The 27,369-nt window shown below is 42.6% G+C and overlaps 1 protein-coding gene across 1 annotated transcript; it reads left to right on the top strand.

Moving 5' to 3' along the window:
* The first annotated feature begins 834 nt into the window (after window positions 1-834).
* Window positions 835-27,369, top strand: CRACDL (CRACD like). Its single transcript, XM_072853274.1, has 10 exons — window positions 835-901; window positions 1,864-2,029; window positions 4,971-5,106; window positions 5,469-5,633; window positions 6,248-6,316; window positions 9,543-9,773; window positions 11,933-13,547; window positions 24,203-24,402; window positions 26,141-26,276; window positions 27,098-27,369. The coding sequence occupies exons 1-10, from the start codon at window positions 835-837 to the stop codon at window positions 27,241-27,243; spliced, it is 2,931 nt and encodes a 976-aa protein (XP_072709375.1). The 3' UTR covers window positions 27,244-27,369.

Raw genomic sequence — 27,369 nt, 5'->3', positions numbered from 1 at the left:
AGAGAGCACAAACAGACTACTGCTCTGGAAATGCATTTTAAATTACAGATATTCTGTCCTCGGGCTTGGGAGATGTCCTTACATGGACTTACAATTTTGGAAATACTTTTTAATTTAGGAACCTTAATAAGCAAAGTGATATTTTGCTTCCAAAAAGCAAAGAAAAGAGAAGAAAAGCAGAAAATCAATTGTTTTATTTTTACTTGTACTTTTCTGTTGACTATATGAACAAAAGAATAAAAAGAGTTGTTACCTTTTCACAAGTTGCTTAAAATAGAAGAAAAATTAGAATCTACAGAATACTTCAAGTTGCATATAAATAAAGGAAAATTATGTGTGGTTCTTTACTAATGTTACTCGTACGTGTTACCCAGATGCTGTAGTTATCTCAAAGACATTTTGTCTGTGGTCCTGAATAGGTGCAGAGAAGGAGACTCAAAGAAAGCCACCTCCTCTGATGCGTGCTTTTAGAAGCATTTGAGAATCTCATCAAACTCAGTTTTTAGTAAGGAGAGGTTAGTTGGTTAACTAAACCATAATGTACTATTGTCTTACGAAAGTGGAAATATTCTATGGAATTTATTATAAGTTAGCCTAATAAGCTTCATCCTATAGGATATCTTATATTTTATGTATATTTATATATAGATATAATACATATATTTAGACATATATTGGCTACATATTTATATATAAAAGCATATTCATAACATATTATTTTATATTTTTATATTTTAGTAACTTGCCTGTATGTATATATACACATATATAGTGAAGTACTGTTATTTTGTTGATACGACTGACACTTTTTCTGCCTCCTTTAGTGACTGTCACATGAGTTCCTCAAGGATAATGGACCCTAAGATGCGAGAGACTGAAGGAGAGGGAGAGGACAATTCAGGTAGCATTGCTCCCTTCCCCAGTGAAAGAAAAGTGCTGTGATTTCTTGAGCTTCAATGCCTTAGCTCTATCATAGAAGTGAATCTGTTTGTTTAGAGAATGCATTCTCCCTTTCTTTCCTCCTTTCTCCAAGAGCTGTTATATTTTTGACATTTTCAGAGGCTTGAAATAAGATTTTTGTAGCATCTTGTGACCAAGTTAACTTTTTTACCCAACAAGATCCAATGATGAGTGAAATGTTGACAGGGATGCTTTACAGTGCTGTCATGCCAACTTATATGGGACAGGCACAAGCTGTTGGGATGTCTTGTGCAAAACGCTGATTTCATTTGAAGTAGTTTCCTTTACAGGGCTTGCAACTGATCCTAATTCAAGTCTTTCCTCACTGAGCAGACTAGCATTGCTTTTCAAGATTATTGCTTGATTTCTAGTTTAATACTTTGTGATCCATTGAGTCTTGTAATTAGCATTCAAAATATTCTGGGATGTATTAGAAAACTGATATTTTTAAAGCATTAGCCTCCCAACACTGTGCATTCCACCTATGTAAGCCTTTTCTGCATTTAAATTGGTTTTGGTAGCATTGTCCTTATCATCACTATTTAGCTTGCTGAACAAAGGCAGTGGTTTTCCAAGCTGTAATTTCTTCTCCATATCCCAGGCTGTTAATACTGAAGTCTTTCTTCACAGTCTAATTATCTCAAGAGGCAAGTAGAAACTCTATTAGGAAAGATTCTACACCATAGGTTATTTCTTATGTGTCATAAACATTGCAATCCATTCTCCAAGATAATAGTAATTTCATGCTATCAATATAGTCTTAAAAGACATAATGCAAGAGCAGACTGTGTTGCATTTTCTAGGAAAAAAATCCACTTATGCAGAAATTATAAAGGAATTATTATTGTTCTAAAAACTTGCACATGCTGCTGCATTGCATCTTCATTATGTTTCTCCACTTAGGAAAGAAAAAATCAAAGTTCAAATCTTTCAAAAAGTTTTTTGGTAAAAAGAAAAGGAAAGTGACATTGTCTTCTGGGAGCAGCACTCCGAAGTTATTCCAGTCAACAAGTGATGTTGCGGCCTCTCACGACATGCATGTTAATGATGATTCTGAGGATGAACTTGAGTAAGTCTTTGGACTCTAGCTGGTAAACAAACACAGAACTGCTACAATGTTTGTAGATTAAAGACACCCCAAAATTGCGTCCTCCTCTTGTTCAGAATGCAGCATTCTCAAACACTTGCCTTTTTCAGGAAAGTACAAATTAAAATGGCTGATGCAAGACAAATCGCAAGGGAATTGGATGGGGTACAGCAAGAAATAATAACTAAAAAAGCTTTAATTCAATCAGAAATAAGCCTTGGGTTATCGTTTCAAAAGAATGTAATTCCCATCTTCAAAAATGAATTAGGCACTCAGCTTATATCTTACCAGGATTGTCTTATGCCCCTAAGATGTAACTCCTAAAGATTGTTAAAGAAATTTATATGCCTAACCATTTACACTGGGTTTTGAAAGCAAGGAAGAGATAAGGGGATGACCGCAACTAAAATCAGCAGGAACCAGAGGCTGTGAAGCCTTTATTTCCTCTGTATACATGGGATCCATCTGACCAAAGGACAAACGTCTGCATCTGAGTTAGTCACCAGCTGCCTTTTATAATCAGCAGAGAGAAGTCAACACTACTAAGAAAGCTTGTATCTTTCTTGTGTAGATGTCTGAAGTTGTTCAGATGAACCAGGCTCTGGAAGTGCCTGTTTCTCCCCACTGAATGTAAACGGGAGCCAGGGGTGACCAGCTCCGATGTAGATACCTGTGGTTTAATGTCTGAAGTTAGACCAGATGAATCCCAGCCTGTGTATCTGCCTCTGAAAATCCTGTCTTCGTTCAGGCATTGCCAAAAGCGTTGCCCACTACTGAAAGGTAACCATGAGAAACCCGGTCTAAAGGTCAAATGTGTTCCTGGATGGAGAGGTGGACTGAAGAGCCCCTTGGCTGCCTAGAAAGCCAGTCCTTGCACGGGTGGCTCTTGGGCCTCCCCGAACAAGCCTCCTGCTCCTCGGGCCAGAGACGCTGCTGTGCCCAGGGGCAGCAACCTGTGCCCAGGGAAAGGCAACCAAACCATCCCGGCCATTTACAACGACGTTATACCAGGCGGCCACCAGGCAGCGCCAAACCACCAAAAGAAATTATTAACAATTTTTGTGTGTGTGTGCCTTTTGTGGCATTGGCAACAGTAATATTAGTCCATCTTGAAGCCCCAGGAGTGCCGGGCTGGCAGCACCAGGTCTACCAGTGGGCTATAGCACTGCTGTTTGCTCGACAACATATTTTTAAGACATGGATGGTCAGATTTTCTCTCCCTCCTGCACGACCCAACAAGGTCACGTCCGAGTGGATGCGATCTTTGGCTGTTTTGGCCACGTTCCTGTGCCGTTACTTGCAAGGTTGTTACATTATTGTTTCTTAATCTTTGTTTAGACAGACAAAGACCAGGAAATTCCTTGAAAGGCAGGAAAATTAATTCCAGCGCTCATAATCTGAGGAGACATGTAGGGTAGCTCCACCATGCATCCAGGGGGTCTGCGTCTGCTAGAAAGAGAAAGCAAAGGTAGCATGCTGGGGTAAACGTGCCCATGCAACAACGCCGCTTATCTGGCTGCCGTTGCAGGTTTGTAAAATGGCCGTGCGTTGAGCAGCCATCGCAGCCCTGGCTGGCACGCACTTTGCAAATCGCTATAGATCTGTCTGACCCTGCATACATTGCAGAGATCACATTTTCACTTAGGTAAATTGTTCTCCTAACGTCTCTAACGCATTAAGCAGAAACAGCAGGCTTTCCTTCCTTCTGCAGCAGAAATACAGATAAACTTTTTCCTGCTATTGTTTTATCAAACATATTTATAGCAGCCATTACAAGGAAAATGTTACTTTCTGCCATGTCTGTTTATGTTACTGAATGTCCCTGTGACAGTATCTAAGATCCAAAAATACACAGTTCTCCTCCTGTTTTTTTTTTCTTTTTTGTTTTTTCTCTAGAGTGTCTGCTCAAATAACTTGATAGTTACATGAACCCAAAGAGTTCTGTATTCTGTACTCTGGTTTGCCATTTCATAGCTGTCTTATTTAAAAAATTTAAAAGAAGGGAGTCCTAGAAGAAGCGCCATGTGCACGCATTTCTGGTCCCTGCTCAGTTAGGCTATGAGCTAAGCTGAGGAAAATGAGCACAAGAGACCTCCTAGCAGCTAGCTGTCTGTCCGTGGCTCTCCTGTACTGTTCCCATGAGGAAACAAGGTGTTCATGCCCCACATGTAACATTTGCAAAAGAAGTTACATACCACATGCATCAAAAGTAAGAAACAGCATATGAGAGAAGCTACCCACAAAGCACCTCCTGCTTTCTCTCACCAGCCCACAAAGAGTGTCCATGAAAAAATGTCCCCCGCAGGCTCGTAAGGGAAAATCCCAGGGATCTTGATATAGAGCACAGGACCTTGTAAGCATCTTGTAAGGATTTATGCAAATTATTCTATGTGAGAACTATATTGCCTGGAATATTTTTCTTAATGACTTGCATGGCAGAGATACATTAAATGCTGTACCACATTCTTCCTATGGTAATGATCAGTCGTTTGCAAGACACATTCTTACATTAGCAAGAAGTTAGTCCATCTCAAGTACAGGCTCGTTTATGTGAACTCCCTTCATTTTGTACCTGGGCTTGCCTGCAGCACTGTCACGCCACCCGGCTGCTAGCTTCCAGGCAAGGGGCAGTAGCTTTTCCATAAGATGTAACTCAGTTGCTGGGGTTAAACTGTCTTTAACCTTGATTCAGTTTGTTAATGTGACAGATAACAGCATTTGCAAATTTTTGTTTGGTTTTTAAAGGTGTTACCTAGATTAGCCTGAATGACTGTATTGTATTCATGGCAAAGTCTGGAACCTTGTGTGATGGGTGCTGCAAACACCTATCTCCCACTCCATGTTCAACAGACCACCTGAGTTAAGAGTAATAGGACTAGCAAAAAACTCTGTATGTTTTCACTCATTTCTTATATTATTCTAGGACACATAAAGGCATTATGGGAAGCAGAGCTTTGTCACATGATAGCATTTTCACCCCTGAGACTGGGCAAGAGCCTACAAGGCCAATAAGAGTGTTTTCTCAAGAAAACGTTTCTGATCGGATTAGAGCTTTACAGGTAATTTACACAACATAACTTTTTCAAATGCAAGAGGTGGAATGTCTTTCCAGGCTTGATTTTTTGGGATAATATTTGTGGTTGAACATTTGATTAGTAAGTAATATCTGTCTGCAGCTTGCATTAAATGTCCCATTTGTTAATTAGACAGCAGTAGCATATCTTGGTTCTACTTAAATGATAGTTGAAAAATGGATAGATTGTTTGGCTCCCTAAGAGAACGTCTAAAGTGAGATGTCCTGTGCTCTGGATCATTCAATTGTGAAGTTAAAATAAAGGTAACTCATTGACCTGAGCTAAAAAATGTACTGGGGAAACCTCCATCACTATCACATGCTAATGTATTTTATGCCATGATGAAGTTGAAACTCCAGCCTACCATGAAATTGGGACCTCCACCTCCATTTGGACTTCATGCAAAGCGAACAGAGGACACTGGGACCAGTTCTGAAGACGATGGATTACCCAGGAGCCCTGCAGAAATGTCTTTGCTCCATGAAAACCTAAATTCAGACACAACAACAAGAGTGAGTAGTTCTGGTGTTGACAAAAATCAGTGTTTACTGACTTGTTTTACCTATGTGTGGAAGGCAGAATAAAATAATTGGTTTGCTATATGTATCACTACTTTAACCCTGAAATACCTTACTCCAAATGGGAAATGCTCTCTCTGTGTAAACAGCTACTTAGAATCTCTGTTCCTGTTAAAATATAAGTATCATGCCACAAAATGCAGAACTAGGAAGGAGAGGATGTGTTTGTGTGCATGCATGGGGTTTTTTAGGGACTACAGAGAGCTGCCAGGCATAAAAAAAAGGCTGAAAAATCTGTATTCTCCCCTGAATGTGCTGATAAGAGAGCTCTCTTCTTTAATGATTTTCTAGGCTGTCATCAGAAAAAGAAACATAAAAGAATTTGAAACTTTTTTCTTTTTAAATGATAGTTTTGTTATACATTATTTCATTCTTTATCTGCATGTCTTACACTTTATGTTTGCAGTGTCCTTGCTAATCCTTAAGACTATAGAGAAAAACAACTTACATTGTCAGTATCTGTGTGCACTTTGTGTAGATGGTTTCTGTGAGTATATCCGTCTCGTTTGTCATCTTTTACTGAATCTCTTCCTCATTCCATCCCACAGTTCTCTGACTCTCACAAGCACCTTAGCTCTTTGAGTTTAGCTGGAACAGGCAGTGAAGAAGAAGAACAGGTAACTTCTGCCAAATGTATTAAGGGCCAAGCAATTATGCATAGTAGTTTTTTAAAGAAATGTAAGACATAAATATTATTTTGTTGCCTGTCTGCTGCAAAAAAAAACCTTGGATGTATGTAATTGCATGCCTGTCTGTTTGCTGTGCTTTTTTAATGCCTGTCCATCTAACATAAAAGTTATGATTATTTATCAACATAATTCTGACGCCAAGTAATCTCCCATTGATAATAATTAAGCCCTCCAGAATAGCTCATATCCTTTAGCAAACTTTACAGACATGATTTAATCTCCAAACACGACCAACCACATTCAGACGCTGAAACAGTATCCCTTTTTTTAAAGATGGGAAATTGCAGTAAAGGCTGCTTGGGTTACATGCATAGGATAAGGGAGGAAGCTTGTTGAGGAGCCATGAACAAAACAGATCCTCTGAAATCTGCCCATCCTCTTGCTTTAAGTACAAGGTTACCTCGCACTGATACAGAAAGTGTTTGCCTGATGATAGTGGCTGACATTGCTGCTTAGGAGTCTGAGGTTCAGCCTTCAGTCGGATTCTTGCCACATGAGCCAGCGCGAGCTGTGAATTTTGCTGAAATTATGTTTTCAGGACTTGAGTACAGGCAAATAGATGGCTTTCTTCAATCAGCAGCCAGCCGTTCTGGCTGATTAAAGGGTGGTTTTGAAAGGCTCTGAAGAGTCCCTTTTAGTTGTCCGCAGCTGGAGTCATGGTGGAAACAACATGGGGGGTAAAGGGAAAAGCGTTTTCTAGAAATAGGAGGAGGGATAGAGGGGAATTGCAGAAAGGAAATAGAGAAGCTAGTCCTGAGCTGACTATTCCTTGGTAATTATGCACAATGTATTTCAAGGCCAGCTGCAGCAGGGCTCAGCAAAGATTTCTAGCCACACTTGTTAGATTCCACATGAAGCTGTTTGAAAAACCACTTACATGCAGTGAAACTTTAGTATTTTTAAAGAAAAAAACCAGAACACGTGAAGAAGGTATTTCTTGAAAACTGGTATAGGCTCACTGTAAATTTGTCCAGTCCAGATGCATGTTTGCTACAGGAGGATTTATGTCTCCCTGTTGTTCCATTAACATCACTCTCTGACTCACTTGCTGACTCCTGAGACGCAGTGGTGACTATGTGGTTGCTCAGCTTTTTCCACATGCCCCATCATTTAGCTCAGAGCTCTCTTCATCCCAGTCCAGTTTCGGAACGCAGCCAGAAAGTAGCCCCATCTGAAGGCTTTCCTCCCAAACCGCCGTGCCTACTACCTGGCATTTTGGAGAGAATAGCCCTGCTTCTAGAAGTCAGAGGAGACCAGCTTGCAGGACTGAGGAGTTTTGCACAATGCAGCCCTGAGGTTTTGGGCAGCAGTGACACCTTGCTGTCTCTGGGAAGGGTTCCTGGATCGAAGAAGGGAGAAAAGGATCACGACTGTCCCATCCTGGCTTTGGGGATGGGCCACCTTGTGCCACCCAGCACAACCAGCTGAAGGACAGCTGAGCCATGTGCACATGGGGTTTGGGGAAAGGGGTCTGCCAGCCATCCCCTCCTCTAACAGGCTTTGCCAGAGCCAGGCTTTGTGGGACAGGCGACTTCTGCAGCTGGCTCAGAGCAGGCATTCACTCAGGCTGCTGAAATTTAAGTAACAAACCAGATTCTTGATTTTCCAGTGTAATGGCCAACACTGAGCACTGCCAACGAGAAGACATACAAAGTTCTCGAGGAAAAGCAGAAGCCAGAAGAAAGGCAGGCAAATAATGACGTGCCTTGAAAGAGAACATGTGCTGAATCTTTATCATGGAGCTGAAATGTCAATGTATTCACTGTTAGGTACTAATGTATAATGCAGCCACGTATCGTTTGTTGTACATTAGTCATGTTTGAGTACTAGACTGCAGATATTGTAGAGTGAAAATTAATGAGAGCATCCATTATTCAGCATGGCTGAGCTAGTTTTTTTTTCTTAAATAGAAAGCATGATCGGAAGCTGTGGATGCAGCCTCCACTAAAATCAATGGGAGATTTCCCCTGGCTGTTGAGGAAGCTGTAGCAGGCCCTCGCTACACTACAGAGTTATCTTTTGGCTGCAGTGCATAATGCAGAATTCTACTTGCAGAAAACACTGATGCTTTTTCCCTCCCTAAATAAAACAAACACTATCCTGCTCTCCCTTCTCCCATCCAACCCCCTCAGTAAAATACCACTTCCAGAGAAAGGAGAAAGAAGAAGAAGAAAGAAGAAGAAAGCCCACAGAAGAAAGCATGACAAAGGAGGAAAGCTCCTCTAATGAAATGAACTGGAATTTCAAGCCTACAAAGGGAGTGCTGTCACGAGTTGTCAGACGTCATGTTAATGCCATGACAGATATCATGATTGAAAATATCGTTTTGCCTGTTTGCAAAAACTGAATCCGAGAGAAAGGAAGAAGCCTTTAGAGTCTTTTTTGTAAATTGTTCAGTCTCCTTTTTGCATCAGCCCTGGGACTAGGGTAGTTCTTGGTGAAGGGCACAGGCAAGCTGGATTCCAGCTTCGTGAAAGTACTGCACCCCTTGGAGCATTCAGGAGTTGTTTCTGGATGAGTTATTGGCCTCTAGGAGGAATTGTCCATCTTTTCCTTCCCCAGAATAGTCTACAAATTAAATTTTACATTTCAGGTTAACTCCCTAGTTATTTGGCAGATATAAATACATGAGGAGAAAACGCAAGCTGACTGAAGTGTCAATGCCACTGATGTTTGATTCTTTTGTCTTTAGGAGGGTGTTGTAGAGTTGGAAGGGACCTGATGACGTATAGGAAGCTAGAGATGCTCCAGCCCAGCATAACTGTGGGTAGGAAACTAGACACAGATGCTGGAGCACAGACCCAGAAAGGAAACTGGCCCTGTAGGTTCTGTAACTGAGTACTCGTCATAAATCTGTCTTCTAAAACATGCTGGCTATGTATTTGTGTGCTTTAGATCTTCTAGTTAAATGTGACTTGGTCCTTCCCTCTGGACAGTATAGCATGATATTCAAGCAGCTAAAAATGCAGAATTGCTAACACCAGTACTCCATGTGCAACATTAGGAAATGCAATGTATTTTAAAGAGATGTCAAAAAGAAAAAGAGGCAACCTTAAAATGCCAATAAACATGTCCCCTTATTTGTAGAATTGTTATCTTCACATCTTTGTTTCTTTGTTTGATTCTCTATTTGGGGATTTATTTTTTTTTTCAGGTTACATTGGGTCCTTCTTCTAGATCTCACTCTACAGACAGTCAGCTGTTTGCTAGGCATGGAAGTGCTAAAACTGGAGCTCCCCAGATATCTGACAGTACCATCTCGCCTGCAGCCAATTTTGACACTCCACCTGAGCTTTCCTCTTGCTTGGATAATTCTGCTGCTAAACACAAACTTTTAATAAAACCCCGGAACCAGAGATCCAGTAAAATGAGAAGATTTTCTCAGGTACTTGTGAAAATAAACAGTGTCACCTTTGACACAAAACCAGGAAGTTCTCACTGGACTTTGTATTTCAAATTCAGATATGATAAGAAAAGTCAGATTGCAGCATCGATATTTCATTAGGTTTTGATAGCTGTTATTTGATGAGGCTACGTATCTGGAGTAGGCACTAGGAACAGATTAAATATTATGAGATTACTTGTTAACTCTTGATGCAGCAGTTTATGTAACAATTTCTTCTTAAATTTACCGTGCAGTACAATTTAGTATCTTGTTTGTGATGCAGAAGTTGGGGCTGACTGCTTCATTCCTTGCTTAAAAAAAATTTTTTTTAAAGTGTTATGATCAAGTTGTGTACTTTTCCTAGTCTGAAAGATCCTGTAAAAACTTGAGTCTTTGAGACAGTATTGATGGAGGAGCTGGTTTAACTTTACAAATATAATTGGGCTTATATTTTCAAAAAGTACAGAAAGAATAAGTAAGTTGTGACCTATTAATTGGAGCCCAGTTCTGTACATTAGGACTGTTCTGAATTCAGCCCTCTTTCTCTGCCCCCAAACTTGTAAACCCTTTATGTGCACTACAGAGACTTAAAATAAGTCTCCACAGGAAAAAAAAGGTGTATACGATTAAAAAAAATGATTAAAAACTGTATACTGTTAAAAAAATTTTTTTAAACCATCCTTTTAAAACACCATTTCTCTGATTCTTTGTCATGCCTTATGAAGGGCATAGCTTAATTTTTCTTCTTTCTCTTCTCTTTTTAGAACTAAAGTTTGCAGCTCTTACTACAGTATTTGCACTTTATTGTTTGTGGTTTCTTTCAATGTTTTAATTACATTAAAGCCATTAAATTGGCTTGCTTAACACCAGGAATATTATTCCCTCTGTCTCTAAATATTACTTAGCTGATATTCTGTATTTCCCAAAATCTTTGAGTGATATTTGGGTTCGGCAGAGCACTGCTGCAAGCAACACAATGATGAGACCAGTTATTTAGAAAAGCACGTAAAGCAGTAACTCACTGATCAAACCTCCTTTTTCATTGTAACGTTGTTACTGAAATACAATTGGTTTGTCCAGTCTGCCTATAAACTGCCAGATGACTGAGCCCTCTTGGTTTTCCATGGAGAGTGTTCACATCTTTCGATAATACAATTTTTAATATTTTCCTGCCTGACTCTGCCTGTGCACCTTGCTTCTGGATAACTGATGTCTTCATGTATATGGATTGTGAATGCAGGTGGTATTGTAGCTCTGTATTTGCAATTGCACTTGCAAAACAAGAAGCTGGAAGAACCCTAGAAGTATCTTCAGAGTGCAAGTTTTGTGTTCTTAGAATTAGGGCCTACATCCAAAATATATATTTACCCAACAAACTACAGTGAATCAGTGAGCGAATACAGGCACCACATGAAAAGGCATATTCAGCAGCTTAATAATGTGCTTTCAAATAATCCTGTATATTTAGCCAGTCCTTACCTGAAGCTTAATCAAGAGACCTCACAGATAACTACATATGCATTTATAAACTTTTATCAAATAGTCTAACTCTTGAAAGAAAAAAAAGGCTTTTACACAAAGGAAGCAAGGCTGTAATGCTGTATGGCAGTGGGATTAGACAGAAGACTGCCATATGGGGGTGGATATTCAGCTGGCATAGAGTGTCGTAACCGGATGGGCTTGTTAGGTTTTTGCTCTTCCTTCTATGTACCCTTCCCTCTTCAGAGTCATGCAAGAATGGGTTGTTTTATTTTTAATGCTAGTATGCAGTAGCAAAATACAAAGGGACAGATTTTTCTCTTTCAAGTGCTGCTTTTTGCCCAAGAGCAACACAACATATCCAGTATGCTCTGGGGAATCAAGTGCCAAGGACGGTCCAATGGCCATTGTTTTTATGAACTTCCCATCTACAAAGGCATGAAAGCACTAGTTGTGCAGAAGGAAGAGTCACTGATTGCTTTTATACTGGTTAAATACATTATTCCAGGATCTGCTTAGATAAAAAAGCATCCAGTATGTAGGTTAAGAAAACAGTGAGCTCAGCATTGGAGGCAAGTATTGCCTTCCTCTCTAAGATCTTGATTGTAAATGCAATGATGAATAAGAAAAAAAGTAAATCTGTACATGGTGATGGAGCTTTCTGAATTTCTTTCTTGCAGAGGACCCAGTCTGAATCTATGACTGATTTGAGCTGTACCCCAGAAGAAGAAGAGGATGATGAAAAGGAGATGCAGACAGACTTGCCAGATGCTGTATTCAAACCCAGCAATCAAGAACTGCCATGTGGCACAGCTGCAGCGCAGGATGTGGCTTCCTGGCCGAAGCCCAGAATGCCTGAGGACCTTCCCCCTGCTTTGAGACCAGCGATGACTCAGCCTACTTCTGAGTCTGCTGTTGTACAGGAAGCCCTGCTACCAGAGAATAAACCAGAGGGCTGCCAACCAACACTGGAAACAACGTGTGTGAAGTCTGAGTCCTCATTGCTGTTAGAAGGCAAAGACTCTGCAACTTCTTCCTACTCCAGTCCAGACAGAGAAGTACAAAAGCAAGAAGATTCCTCAGAAACACCAGTTCCATTGTCTGGGGATGGGGGCGATGTGTCAATCAATATTTTGAATCAAGAAAATAAGGAGCTTCCTCTTGTGTTTTCAGTAAATAAAATACCATCCGAGGAAGATATTTCAATTAGTAAGAATAGTATTTTTTGCTTGGAAGGGTCAGAAGAAAATACACAGCAGGATGATCAGATACCTGTGGAAATACCCTGTAATAAAGAGGCAAAGAAAGAGGTTGCTCTGTTGTCAGAGTCCGGCAAGCAATTTTCCATAGGTTCTTTCCAGCCCACGGACTCATTCCATGTTTCACATCCTGCTTCCTCAGCACAGATGGGATCATCTGCTTCCTGCTCTCTAGAGAAAACAAAGACTGCACAAGAAGCAGCTGCTTCTGGTAAGGAGAACAGTCAGTCACTGGTCCACAAGGAGGGACTTTTGGGGAAGGAAGCTGAAAAAGCAGCCAATGAACTCAATGCCCTGAGAAAGTTTTCTGTCTCCTCTGCACAGGAGAGACCAAGGACCAGAAGCCTACACTTCCCAGAAAGATCAGAGTTGGAAAGCCCATTAAATACTGGATTCTTCCTGTCCAAAGCAAAGGTCTCCTCTAGAAATGAGAAGTGGAAAGAAGACTTGCAGAAGGGATCAGATCTGGAGGAGGAAAAATGTAGCAACAAAAAGGAGGCTTTGCTGCCAGAGTCCGACTCTGAGAACACAGGCCAATCTACAGAAATTTTGGCTGGCTGCGTTTCTCCGGCTGTTGATTTGGTGCCGGTGCCAAGCGATTCTTCGGTGATATCTCAGAATCAGCCAAGCTGTGAAGACAGAAGTCCTTTTCAAGTGAAACTTAGATCCATCTCACTGTCCTTGAAATATAGAGATAACTCATCAACAGAATCAAAAGGGATTAAAAGATACAGTGCAGAGTTTAATTTAGAAAACGAGGGATTGACTTCCTTTCTAAAAGGTGATAAGGCACAGATCAAAAAAACAGCTGATACAAATATTGGTGATTCTTTAAATGAAAAGATGAAACCCAAAGTGAAGTCCTCTGAACAGCTTAGTAGCAAACCTCCATTGCCTAAAAAGCCAGCCTTGCAAAGCATAGCCGTTCCAAATACTACTGCAAACAGGGAGAAGCAGGACAAAGCTATTCACTCTCCTGAATCCAGAAATGAAGATAGAGACTTGGAGAAAAAGTCAAATCCTTGTAAAGTGCCTGGTAAGACTCCCAATACTTTATAAAGTTACCTTAACTCATGAGGAATGACCTTACCTGTGAGAGCATGAGGTGTCGTGTCAATCACAACACTGGTGAGCGCAACCTGACGGCTCTGCCTTCAGTGATGTTGCTCTCTGATTCTCCTTTGCTGAAAAGATTATCAGAAGGACAGCAGGGAAGAAGCAGCAGGCACTATAAGATATTTTTGCCTGTGATTTTTGCATTTCAGGGCATTGTTTAAAGGATGTTCCAAATGACACTCAAAAAATAAAGTGCATTAGGAAGTATTGTGAAACAGAAATATCAAGCCACTAAGTGTCCCCATTTAGAGCTTCTGTATGGCAATTCAAAAGCCAGGAGCGCATGTTAAGTGGAGCGCCCTGCGTGGGATGAGTGACTCAGACCTCTAGACCTTCTTTTTCACCATAGTATTGAGGCAGAAATACTAGTAACTGCCTGGCATGCTCAACACGCCATTTATTTATTGTCTCCTGTGAGCTTTGCTTATTCATTTATCCATCTTTATCATTACTCATTCCTCGTTTAAAAACAAAAATTAACTACCCTGCAGCTTCCTGGAGTTTAAAGCCAGGAGAGACCGTAAGATCGTGTCTACTGCAGATTGTTAAATTTCACCCTGTTGTCTGTATTATATAATTGGGTTAGAGTTAAAAAAAAAATCAGTCCTCTGGAGACTAACATGTTGTGTGCTACAGGCAGAGAACAGAAAAGACTGGAAGTGGCACCACTGTCTGAGGTCTTTGCAATGACAGTAAACAGGTTAGCTGAAGTATGCTCAAGCAATTCTAGGAGGAGACCTCTGCTCTTCACTTCAGAGAACAGCCAAAAGGGGAAAAAAATTTTCAGGTCTTCTGATATGTGGGAGAAACTTCTTCCCTGCCCTGAATCTGTCTGATCACGAGTTTGATGTTAAGAATGTAAGGAGGAGATGCTGGCCAAGCAAATGAAAAGGTTTCTTTGTGCCACTGCAGAGCTCCTCTCCATGGTTGTTCTTCTCCAGTCAGTCTCTGAGCTTCAGAGCGGGGGAATACCAAGCCAAAAGAAGACCTCAGGACACAGCAGGCCACTTGTCCTGTAGAGTGACAAAAGCCTCTTTCTGGCCCCAGAGCCCACCTGCTGACACCCTGAGTGACAGCAGATTCCAGTTGTCATCTGCTGCAGCATCGCAGATATTTTTTCAGGGCTCTGGCCACGTTTACAGTTTTCTGCTCTCTCAGCGGCCATAAAGGAGGGGATTCATTGCCTCCACAGCCAGATGAGGCTCTCACAGCCATTCTGCCAGAGCCTCCCTGCACCCTGCAGGCAAGGCGCTCTCCCTTTGTATAATCCCAACGCTCCCTTTAAAGGCATTTGTAGTGAAGGCCAAATCTCTGATCGATTGAGATTTTGGAGAGGGTCATACCAGGAACAAGCGAGGAGGAGACCTAGCATGGTAGGGTTGGTCTGGCAGAGGACAGGGGAAAGCAGCGGGGGTACCAGCGCTCCTGCACACAGCCTTTTTTCCCCTCCCTCTTGCTGAGTCCCAAGGTGACTGCAGCAGGAGCGGGGTGGGAGATGGCAAGTGCTGGAGGGAGGAGAAGGTGAAAAACAAAGCTGGGGAGCACGTTTCTCCTCCAGGCTTCTCCTCTGGTCCTCATCCCTGAGGCGAAGGAGACTCCCTGCCCCCAGGCTCAGGACTGTCCTCTGCAAAATAGGGTCTGCAGGTGAGAGCCCTGTCACAGGACCCCTGGCAGGGATGCACACACCTGGAATTTCAACCTGGGGCTGCAGGTGGAGGAGCCCTGTTTTGGACGTGTTCCTCTCTACCTGACAGTGTTACACCAAATCTGTATGGCCTGGGGTTGTTTAACATGGTGGTTCAGATTGCTTTGCGATGGTAATTAGTATTCTTCCTCATCTACTGCCCCACTGTTCTTATTGTATCACCTTAAGCAAAGCTGCTATGGTTTTCCACGTATTTCCAGCTTTGAGTAGTTTTGTAGTGGGTTCTGATAAGTGGGCATGCCGGGACTCAGAAAGAGTTTAATTCTAAATACAAAGCAGTCTGCTCCAAACTGACCTGAGGTCCTTCCTACCCCACTGCAGACCTTTCTCCTTGGACATCTGACCAAGCACCCCCTTGTGCTAAGTTGCCATATCGGCCTGAGCTGGCTGCCTGAAGTCATGGGTGAATGAGGTGTGCCCACCTCCTCTGATGGCCCTGGCACCACACCAGCCTTGGTGGGGGGATTTGCACAGTGACACCAGAAGTGATGCCCCTCTCCAAGATGTAGGAGAGCCATGGGACGCAATGAGGCCCTAGCAGGGCAATACCCTTGCCCAAATGTCATTTTAAGCTCTTTGAAACATTTGCCTCATCCCAGTGAGTCGGGAGCACGTCTTTGCAACCACAAGCAGCAGAAATATGACAAGCACCATCAGCACGGCCCTTTGTGGATCGCGTGGCTTGCCAGTCATCTCTGGCCTCCTGATCTGCTGGGACACCCACTTCTTTTTTATTGTCCAACCGCCCATAATGCTGGTACCCAGCCCTCTCCTAGTCCTTGAGTTCATCAGCTCTTTCAAAGAGCTGCGGTCACCTTTGGGAGCAGCACTTTATGCTGCCAGGGAGTTTCTTCCCATTGTGTGTTAGGAAATCCCTGCACCGAACAAGAAGACAAGTTGTGAAATGGTGACGTAAGGGGCTGCAGTTCCCTTCTCATGTACTCTCATCTCGAAAAAGTCAGTTTGCTGTGTCATGGGGTGAGCAGGAGCAATTTGGTTCATTCAGTTCAATTTTTACCTTTTCAGCACTACTGGTACCGAAGGCAACGGGCAGGCTGGTGGGATGCTGGCTCACCACCCCAGGCAAAAGCAGCGCTCCTGCTCTCCAGAGTTTTCTGGGGAACTAGCAGGGATTGCTCTGGGGATTGCTTGGCCTCTGTCGGGCTGCAAGGTGGCTTTTTAATGGCTGTGTGAAATTAGTCACCCCAGGAGGAGTAATTTTTAAGTTTCTGGAGCTAAAGGCACAAGTCTTTGCAAGAATTAAAAGGTTAAGCTGTGTTGTTTGGGGCCGATAAGCTTTGCTATAAATTCCATAAAGGGCAGAAACAAATAGCACATGGTGACAGGTTATTACATGAGCAAAACCAAAAGCAATACCTATGTGAATGTGCATATTAGGATATACAAAAATCAGCGACTGAGGAGCTGTAGTGGGGAGACATGCTCTAACAGAGAAAAGGAACTTGGGGAGGGATGCTGAACATAATGGTGAATGAAATTGGTGTGTATTGTCTGGCAAATGCAGGCTCTGAAATGACAAGAAAAATATTTCTCTCTACATAAAAAAGACATTGCTTTAATGCTGTCCTGGCTACAGCTGAAAAGAAAGCTGCCCTTTTTTTTTTTTTTTTTTCCAAAGGAAGTTGCTTTTTCAGTTGTATCAGGCTATTTTGCAATATGGCTGTTTTCCAGCAGTGAAATAGACTTTGATGCAAACATAGCAGTTTCTTGTGTCAAAAAGGCTCTCCTGGCATCAGTGGTATAGATCCAACCCAAAGTCAAATCCCTCGCAGAGCAGCTTAGAGAAGAAAGTAATGTCAAAAATACTTAGCCAAATCTTTTAGAATAGCTTTGTGTGAAATTAAGGAATTGGGTGTGTACACTGACACAAATGCACGTAGTGCTTTATTAAACAAAGGGAAATATGTAGGCCAGGATACACTAAATGCCATGTGCATTTGTAAAGCCCTTCTTAAAATAACTGGTGTTTTATAAATGAGCAAAGATACAACAGTGTGGAATTAAATATGCATGCATAAGCAGTGTTATAAAACAATGACACTTGTATATGGGAGGGTTATCTCCCTGTGTAAAGTTGTTTGAATTAGTTTTGAGTATGTTTGCTTTTAAAATACGCAGGGAATCCACGTTAGCTTTGCCTGCTGTTAGAGGTATGACTTTCAAAAGGCTCTAGTATTCTGCCTCTGACCTTTTGCCTGCCTATGGCAAGAACAACCACTCTTTGCAGTCCTTGCAGGCATAAGATGTTAATTTTCAGGTATGAGATTTAAATGTTATAAAGAGTCTCTGCTATATTTTGTGCGCACAAAGGCTTTTAGATTTAAAGAAAACAGGTACAATATCTGAGGCCATCTCTAAAAAAAAAATAATCAATTCCTAAATCTCAGGGTAATGTTTAAACATATCTTTGCTGTGCTTATCCATATAAGCAGCACACACACCCCCAGATACAGCTGAATACACTGAGTACATCTGTCTGTCAATAGACAGAAATAGGTATGTATTTCTCTTTCACTTTCTGTGTGTATATAAACCAATGCACAATAACAAGTCAGTCATAGATCTCCTTTTGTACATAAAGATTAATGTTTTACCTTCATCTTATTGTTCACACAGTCTGACGCATTGAAGAATAATATCCAAGTATCAATGAAAAGTGTACCCATTCATTTCCACAATGTTTAGGCAGAAGAAGTTTTATCTATAAGATCAGAGCTTTAGTCTGAGAAAAAAAACCCGCTGCTTTAGTAAGATACTGAAGGAAACAGATACCTGCATTTAATGGGGCTGCAGCAGGGGAATTTCCCCCCTTAGGGACCACTGAGGCAGCCAGCTCTGCCGCTGTCAGACCCAGCGGAGAAGAGCTCGGGTGATTCTGATCTGCGGGAGGGAACTGAGCAGGTGGCTATGGTTCACTTGGCTTCAGGGCTTCTGTTCGGTGGTCAGTCTGGAAGCTGCGGAAAGGGTGAAGAACACAGACGGAGCGGCTGGTCTTGCGACTGTCCGTGTGTGTTTGGTGGCTGTGGGAAAGAGGTGAAGGGGGGGCTTCAGCAGCCTCTGGGTGTGGTTTCAAGTGGCAGCAGCAGAACTCGGCAGCCTACATTAAATGCTAGCTTTAATATGTGGGGACATTACACACAGAGCAGCTTGACAAGTTCTGACCTGGTGTCTTCCCATTGTTGGTGGCTTATCCCGAGGGGAAGAAGGGGCTCGCTCGTCTTTCAAAAAGCCTGAGGCCAAGCCAGCTCCAAGGAAACCAGAAAAAGATTCAATCACGAGGTTAAAACTGAGTGAACGAGAGACAAATGGCTGCCAGCAATATCCTTTATTAGCTTACGAAGTTATTAAATAACCAGTTGAATAGCATATTGTTTAAAATAACACATTGTCATAAGAACTGAAGAATATGATTCAGATTTTAGTTTTGTTCAGAAAATCTCCCAAGAGTAACACAGAAGCAAGAGGCTCAGCCCCGCTTCACCAGAGGAGAAGTGAAACATGGGGCGTTTGTGGCGGCAGTGGCCTGTCGAACTTGCACAGCTTCCGACAGAGGATGCTGCTGCTTGCATTTTGTAGTACGTTATCGCCCTAAAACTGGCATTTACCATCTGAGAACTGTTGTGCTAGCTGCTGTGCACGTGACGGGCAGCAGAAACAGGAATTAAATTGTACTTTTGAGTACTTTTGGTTCCACTCTGGTTACTTAAACACTGTGCTTTGCCATGTGGTGAACTGTAAAAGTGCATGACCGGATGAGGTAAGATAGGGAGGGCTTGTTCAAAGTGATCAGACAGTCACTGAACGGAGGAAAAAGACACGCAAGCAGCACTTCTCTGGCGAATAGTCGCTTCCCGAGAAAGCTTTTGGCCTCTTGGTGCCCCTCAGAGTACCAAGAGCTTCATAGGAGAGTCTCAAATCACCTTAAACACACTTCACCACACTATCTGATGGATCACTTCACCACCTTTCATTCTTCTGGCTGGAACAATGGTGCACGTATACTGCCAAGAAACCTTCTCTAGTTGGAGGTGGAAGGATGTAAAGGACCTCTGGGCAATGGGAAAGATAATAAATAGTGAATATGCCTCTTCTACCCCTTACAGTAATTCTGGCTGACAGATGAGGTAGCAAATCCTTCACGGGTTGCATCTGATGGCTTTTTTGCTGAAGAGAAGGCATTTCCCCTGCCTTGCCTGCCTGCCTGGCTTCCTGCAGCAAAGACTCGCACAGGAACAAGGGCAGAACGTAATCACTTCAAGAAACAAGAAAGCCCCTCCCAGAAGCAGATCAGCTCTTGATCCTCTGTAGGTGATACTACTCTGCTGTCCTAAGTCAGGCCCATACAGATACATATAAAATCTTTAAAGATGATGATAAAAGAGCTTTTGCTCCCTACTGTCACAGGGGCATTCTGATACCATCTCTTATGGGATGATACTTGGCTCTAATTTGGCTGCCTTCTAATTGGCATGACTAGGATGTCTGGCGTCTCATCAGGGAGAATTGTCTGAAGAGCAAAAGTGCTTGATGCCTTCGTTAGAGTATCTGCCTTATGAAAAACACCGTTATAATAGCGGCCTCCAGACATATTGCTGCGGGGCTGGGAACCCTGTTGTGCTAGGCAATGCACATCGAAATAACAGAAAGATGAATCTGAAATCCATGAGGATGACAGAGAAACAGGAACACAGATAGCAATGAGACCATTATATGTACCGCAGTAAACAGAGCCTGGGCATAGCAGTCATTTTGTTGGTATTGATTGTGTGGTGGGAGCAGAGGAGGAACAACGCGCGGTTCGGTTGGTGTTTACAGAAAGCTCTTGTGGTGTGACAGGGAAAAGGGGACAAAACACAGAGGGTGATTTTGAATCACAGAGACAAAGAAGTACATCAGTAGCAGCATCAAGGCAGAAGCCAGGTTCCCTGTATCATGGGAAAGCCGGTGGGTGGATTGAAAAGGGCCTTTGGGGTAGATGGTGGTGTTTGTGAGCACCGAGACATTACAGACAGTGAAGGAAGGTAAAAATGTGGTGGAAAAGGATGTGTGTGGTGGTGTGTCTGTAGCTGTACAGTCAGAGAAGAAGCCCAGTCTTCTCTGGGCTGAGAAGAGGCCTGTACACGGGGGAAAGGGTATGTTTGATGGGATTTACAGGATGAGTCCAGCAGGGCACAGGGAGGCTTCAATGGGGAAACATCTTTGTAATATTGAGCGTAACTGTTGGATAGGTATTCATTACAGGATGCTAGGAAAACGAGCTGACTAATTTGGGTAGAAGGTAACTGAAGTGAAAAGCTACTTTATGTACTGAGTGAGGGATCCTCACCTCTGAGGAACACTAGACATCACCATCACCTTCAGTAGTGGCAGTCGATCTGTGTATCACAGTAGTGCTTTGGGAACTGATGAAGCCTGACACCTGGGCAATGCACTAACAGGTCCTGCCCAAATTGCTCACGACCTAAAAAGGTGCAGATGGGTTCAAGGGCATGGCCTACAAACAAAGAAGGGAATGTGATGGCAGATGCATTAGCAGACATCACATCAGTTCAACTGTGTGGGGTTACTTATGAAGCTCTTAATGAAGTTTGTCCTAAGATACTCAGAGAAGATGGGTTAGCAGTCCTTGAGCTGCTAGTGGTTATCTTGGCAAACTGCGGAAGGTAAGGGAAGGCTCCAGAAGGTAGCATATCTTGAAAAGGGGGGTGGGATGGAGAAGAGAGAGAGGGAGAAAGGGTGTTATATGCCACTTAGCTTAATTTGAAATACTGAAAGGAATAATTGAGCCATTTCTAAATGTCTACAGGATAACATAGATATAAGTTCCAACCAACATGACTTGGTCAAGAGCAGCCAAATCAAATGATAACTGGTATCACAGGGCATTCCTATAAATATTACATTCCTATAAATACAGTCTTTGTGAAGCTATTCATTGCGTTGATGCAAAGCTACTGAGTGTGCCAACTACTGATTCACTGTCATATTAGATGGTGGTCATCTTAGGTCTGACACTATTCAGTATATTTAAGGACATGGGTGACAGAACTAAGTGTGTGCTTATTACGTTTGCAAGTATTACCAAGCTGGAAAGCCTGTGGGCACACTGGAGGACAAGAATAGAAATCAGGGTTATCTTGAGAAAGTAGAAACATAGTTTGAAAAGAATATTTTCATTACAGGCAAGTAGAAAGTTCTGTTATGTGTGCAAAAATAATCTGATGCACGGATACAAATGGCGAATGGAAGAGGGGAAGTAACACGATCTGGAGCTCACAAACTAAATACAAAACAGGAATCACATAATTGTGCAAGAAACGCATCATACTGACTGATGTGTACAGGAGACCATCTCAGGTGAAGTGGGGTACTCCTTCCACTTCACCCGATGCTAGCACCATTTCATCTCAAGTGCTATGTGCCAGTTTTGAGGACTGTATTTTGAAGAAGATTTGGACCAAATTAGGACAATTCCTACAGAAGCAAGAGTCATCTAGAGAATATGGCCAATCGGAAAAGTTAAAAAAATAGGGATAGCATGGTCTAAGTCTTCAAATGCACAAAAGGCTGCTGCAAGGAGGCTATGAGTAATCTGCTCGTGTCCATAGTGTATAGGAGAAGAAGTTAAGGATTCAGATTAGAGCAAGGACGATTTAACTTACCCAATATGGAAAAAATTGAGTAGAAAAAGAACACCCAAGCCATAGGATAGGCTGTCTAGGGAGACTCTGAGATCTGTCCTGTCTTTGGAGGGTTTTAAGAACAGGTTAGATACATATTTGTCAGTAAACAGTTTATGTTAAATTGATCTTGTAACTGATTCTGCCTTGCAGCTTGAAGGATAGACTAGATGACATCTTGATATCTCTTCCAGCCTTATTCTCTATCATCCTGTAAAATTAGACAAAACAAAGTGAGGGCAGCCAGTGAAGAGAAAGGAAGAAGATTATGGGAGAAACAGCTGTTGGCATGGAAAGACGGGGCGTAGGTAGGATGCAGAGAATTGAAGTAGCTTGCCATGCAGGAGGGAGGGAAGCTCATTCAGCATCCAAGGGCCCTGCTCTATCTGTGCTGCATTTGCACAGCTGGACTTTCTGGCTTGTTTCTTTCGGAGTTTTCCCTGCAAGATCACATGAGGTGAGTGTGAAGTGAAATGCAGGCATCAGATGGCAAAACATCTTGCTTTGGCCTTAAAGCAAAACTTGTGCTTTCTCTTTTTGCGGTTTCTAGCTGACATAGGCTTTACAATATTTTCTTGCTCAAATAACTAGTCTGTCTCTGGCGAGGTACAACAGTGACTTCAGAAAATCCCCGAGCAAAGAAAGTTTGTGGGCTTTTCATAATGTGCCTGAGTTTGCAGACTCCAGCTCTTGGGAGAGCATCATCCCTTTCATCTCCTATGCCTTTATGAGGCATCTCAAATGTGGCTTCAGAGACTCTTACCTGCTTTCCTGATTGGGGCCACGTTCCTCTAAATTAGACTGTAGCCCTCCAGAAACACATCTGACAGCTCTGTGGGGTCCTGTGCTGGGTGGCCCAGCTCCACACCAGCACAGCAGCTGAGCCCTGAGGCAGGCAGCCACAGCAGGGCAGTAATCCTTCCTGGATGGCTCTGCCATCTCCTGGGTCCCTGCAAAGGATGCTGACTAGGTAACAAACTTTTCCTAGGGGCAGGACTGTGTGTGATCCGAGGATGAGAAGCATAACTTCTGCTCTGAAATAGCATTCCATAAATTTGGGTATGTTAGTGTCCAGAAACGGCTGGGCAAGGTTAAATCATCTTTCCCTATGGCCCTGTCATGGCTCTAAGATGGCTCTAAGGGTGTTAGTACTGTTCTTCTTCCTCTTTTAAATCTCAAAGAGGCTCCACATTAGTTGGAAAACTGAATTTTGGGTGCAGTGCGAGCCAATGAAGAAGTGGAGAACCTGGGGACTGGATCCAACAGAGGAGCTGAAGCTGTTTTGATCCACTATTGCTCACCATATAGACAGGATTTCTCTTCACAGATTATCTGAATAGCAGGTATTTCACTTCCCCATACCTCTGGATACTGCTCGTCCCTCGGTAGCAGTTGTGAGGACAGCAGGGTAGCACTTTTGACCTTTTACTCTAGGAAGCGCTTTTTCTTTCTTGTCTCGCTGAAATCTCAGTTCTGGTAGAGCATGATGAAAGTGACTGGCCCCAGTGGAGAGCATGGTCAGCGTCAGCAGGGATAAGTCAAAGTAAACCTCATGTACAAAGACCGTGAATTAACCCTGTGGCTTTAGCAGTATTTCTGTGTGATCAGAAGACACAGACTGTTGTGCTCAGTCACCCACCGCGTGTGCAGGCACCAAGGGCTGCACGAGGGAGGCTGCTCCTAAAGAGGTGGAAGGAAGGCAGGAACCAGACTAAGGCATCGGCTGCTGCTGCGAGGGCATGGGAACAGCAGGAGCCAAGGGCAGCCACAGCGGGGAGGGGGTTGTCTTTGCCACACCACTGTCCAGCTGTGTCCGGCTTTGAATCAGCTGATGCTTGTCTCTAAGAGGCCACAAAGCAGATGGGAGGAGGGGGCAGAAGGGGAGACCTTGGAAAACAGGTAGATGAATGAAGCTTGATTCATGTTTCTGCATCTCCCTCACGTGAAGGCAGTGACACTGCGACTGTAGCTGAACAAAGTTGCAAAGTGTTTTTCACCAGGTAACTTAAAACAGCGAGCACAGGAAGATTGCTCTCTGGAGACCAAACTAAACAGAATTCCTATTACCCAGGCTGGTCACACGTCCTGGGACCAACAGCGTATTGAGCAAGTGTGAGCTAATTACAACTCTCTTTCAAATAACCATATACATAAATAATCTGTCAACAGAGAGAAGCGTGCCTTCCCCCGTGGCTGCTGGAGACTCTGGAAGAGATCCCGACAGTCCCGCAGAGCCAGCCTGGATTTCCATAGCAAGACAGAAGCAGAGGGGCATGCAGCAGGAGCAGGAACTCGACAGAGAAAAACTTGTGGCTCCAGATGTTAAGTCAGATACAGAGAAACAGAATAAAGAGAAGGAAAGAACAGAGGTACTTACAGTACAAATTGGTGACGTTTTCGTATCACCTTCCTGTAGTATTCTTTGGATCTAGTGCTATATTACCGGTCATGCTGTAATGATTACAGATACTTAATGAGTATAATCATAAGTAACAAAGACACTGCTCTCGGAAATGTGTTACATATTCAGAGTTCCTGATTGTTCAGATAAGTAATTTTACATCTCCAAGAAATCCTGGAATTATGCGAGGTGTGTAAAATTTCTTGGGTGCCCTATACATACTTACCAGATCTAATGTGTGTATTGTGTGCTAAAATACCCCAAATGAGGTGCTAAACTGTACAGTCTCAGATCTCTCGCAATACAGAGGGGATACATTCTCTGTAACTATCCTTCTAAGCACAGCATTTCATTGAACCTCCTATACTTCCTGACTGATTTAACACTGAATGAACAGCTCGGTCCCAGAAGCTCCTAGGTAACAATTTTTAGAGCCTTGAGAAGTGAAATAGAGTAAAAATAACTTTTGCACTTGCAGACAGTGCCAAGATATAAATTCTGGTTCTCTGTATATGGTTAACTCAGATGCCCATGTGGTGCCATGGAATATGGGCTGATGCTGCCTCTTCAAAGATCCTATGCAAAAGATGGTGATACCTGTAGCAAGTGATCTTCCCAGATGACAAAGCTGTGCCAGCAGAAGCACTTGGCATTAATCCAGAATACTAACAAGGCTTCCCTGGTACTGGGCTAGCTCACGGAGGCAGCAGCGTGCGAGTGCTGCCTGTATCGCCTCATGCACAGTAAGAACCCTGCACTGATGCAGGAGCGTGTGCGTCCTATACCAGTATAGCATTCCCAGTGCAAAGGGCCTACTTTCTTGCTTCAGATGGTACTGTTAGAAACCCAGATAGCTTTACTATATCCTGGAATAAGAGATCTCTAGATGATGAAAAATAGCAGTGGTTAGATTAACAAGAAATAATACCTAATAAAATGTCTAGGCAAGATTATGAACTGCAATAATGCTCAACATTGTCATAGCACTTAAAACACCAAGGGTTTAAATGATCCCAAAATACCGTTTCTGTGTCAGAATAGGAAACTCCAGATTTTAGCTGGCAATGTTCCCTAAAATTCATGCCATGCATTTTATTTCCCTATATCAGCTAACAGAGAAACATGCCAAGATGCTCTTAACTGTAGCGTGTGAGGCTTGGTGCCACTGTACTACTCCCACTTTCCTCTTCTCCCACATGGCACCAGGCACTATCACTTCAGGGTAGTTTTTGATACTGGCAAGAAAATCCATGGGAGGATGTGTTCAATTTCTTTTTTTATGGAAAATCCATTTACTGTCAACCCTCCAAAAATACAGTGTCCTAACCCAAAAAATCTGGGAGGTGGAAGGGAAACATGAGAGAACAAGGCTGTTTCCAAATCCTATATATGTTTGTAGAGGTGTGCAAAGGGCTTGAAATACATTTTGCATTGAAGACTATAATAACCTACTCACAGATACCATTATGAAAAAGAGATACAGAGGGACAGTTTTCATTTGTAAAGTTCACTATCATGGACGCTAACATGAAACCACTGGAGCTTTCTGAACAGGTATCAGCTCAAGTGAGAGGATTGGGACCAATGTGTGATGAGCGCTTGTGGTCTTTGGACCATGACAGGCACCACATCTACTCCTTTTGCTCGTGTTCTTCCAAACTGCATTCTCTCTGCATTACTTGGATTTTATCCCTCTCTATGCCCAGGGGTCAGTGAAGCAGCAATGGAGCAAACCTTCACACTTGGCACCTAAAACCACTTCTGAAGAACAGAGGAAAGAGACAAAGTCTGAAGTGAAGGAGCCGCTGCTGAGAACCAATTCACTGTCACATTATGTCCCTGGTAGGAAATAAAATGCTTAAAATGTAGGCTGTTATCTCACAACCTTGTCAGAAGAAATCCTGCTTGAGTGTGCTGGAAAAGGAGTAGAGAGGCTAGATCGTAATTTCTTCCCCAGCCCCACATCACCAAGGGCAAACTGTTTTCTCAGCACTCACATCTGGGGTTTTATTTGGTGGCATATTCTTTTGACCACTTTGATTACAGAGTAGTCAAAACCTGTGTTGAAAGAAATGTGAATCAGAAGTGCTTGGCCATTTCACAGGACAGGGTCCCAAATGCACTATCCTAGTGTAAAACATAAAATGCATGCAAAATTACTTTCAATAGCGTTCAATTTTGATGTGGTTTCCTCAGCAAGCTGGAATTATGTGATCACAAACTGTCTGCCCATCAGTTCTCCCACAATAACTTTGAATCTATTTGGTAAATTCAAATTTGAAAGAAGGGCAGAAGTTTGGAAGGTAGTAAAATTCCTGTGAGCTGGGGGCTGGGTAAAGGAGGAATTGCAAATGCATGCTCTTGCTAATGAAAAGACTCTCTCTTGTTTGGCCTGGGTGTTAAACACAGGGCATGGCAAGGAATCCAGGTCATCATGTTGGTTTTGGTAAATTTAGGGACCAAAAGATATTATTCATGAGAAAAACACTGTATTCTTTTGAGCACGGAATGGCTATTGCCTCAATAACATATTGCAGAAGCTTCCCTGTGAAATGTAAAGATTTTCTACTGTAGGGCAAGGCATGGGAAGTTTTTAATGAAAGAGCTAGGGTGTATAGCTGCACAGCAAGCGAATGTAAAATGTCCGTGTGTTTTATTCACAGTAGCTCCATCACCAGCACTGGTGGATAAAGAGGAAATAAGCCACTTTAAGAAAGCCAGTAATGCTGCTGTGAATCAGCCATCGTGGATGGAACTGGCCAAAAAGAAATCGCAAGCTTGGAGTGATATGCCACAGATTATAAAATAGAACGATGCAAACAAACAGCATCTTTCATAATTGAGTCAACTGCTGAACTGAACTTCTACAGACCAGCTAATCACAGTGAAGAATCTCTTGATACAGGAGAAGGGTTTTATTATACAGCTGTGGAGA

This window comes from Ciconia boyciana, chromosome 1 (assembly GCF_034638445.1).
Source record: "Ciconia boyciana chromosome 1, ASM3463844v1, whole genome shotgun sequence".
In the NCBI taxonomy this organism is placed as follows: domain Eukaryota; kingdom Metazoa; phylum Chordata; class Aves; order Ciconiiformes; family Ciconiidae; genus Ciconia; species Ciconia boyciana.
Note: the sequence above shows the minus strand (reverse complement) of the source record. Positions and strands in the feature narration are given on the sequence as shown.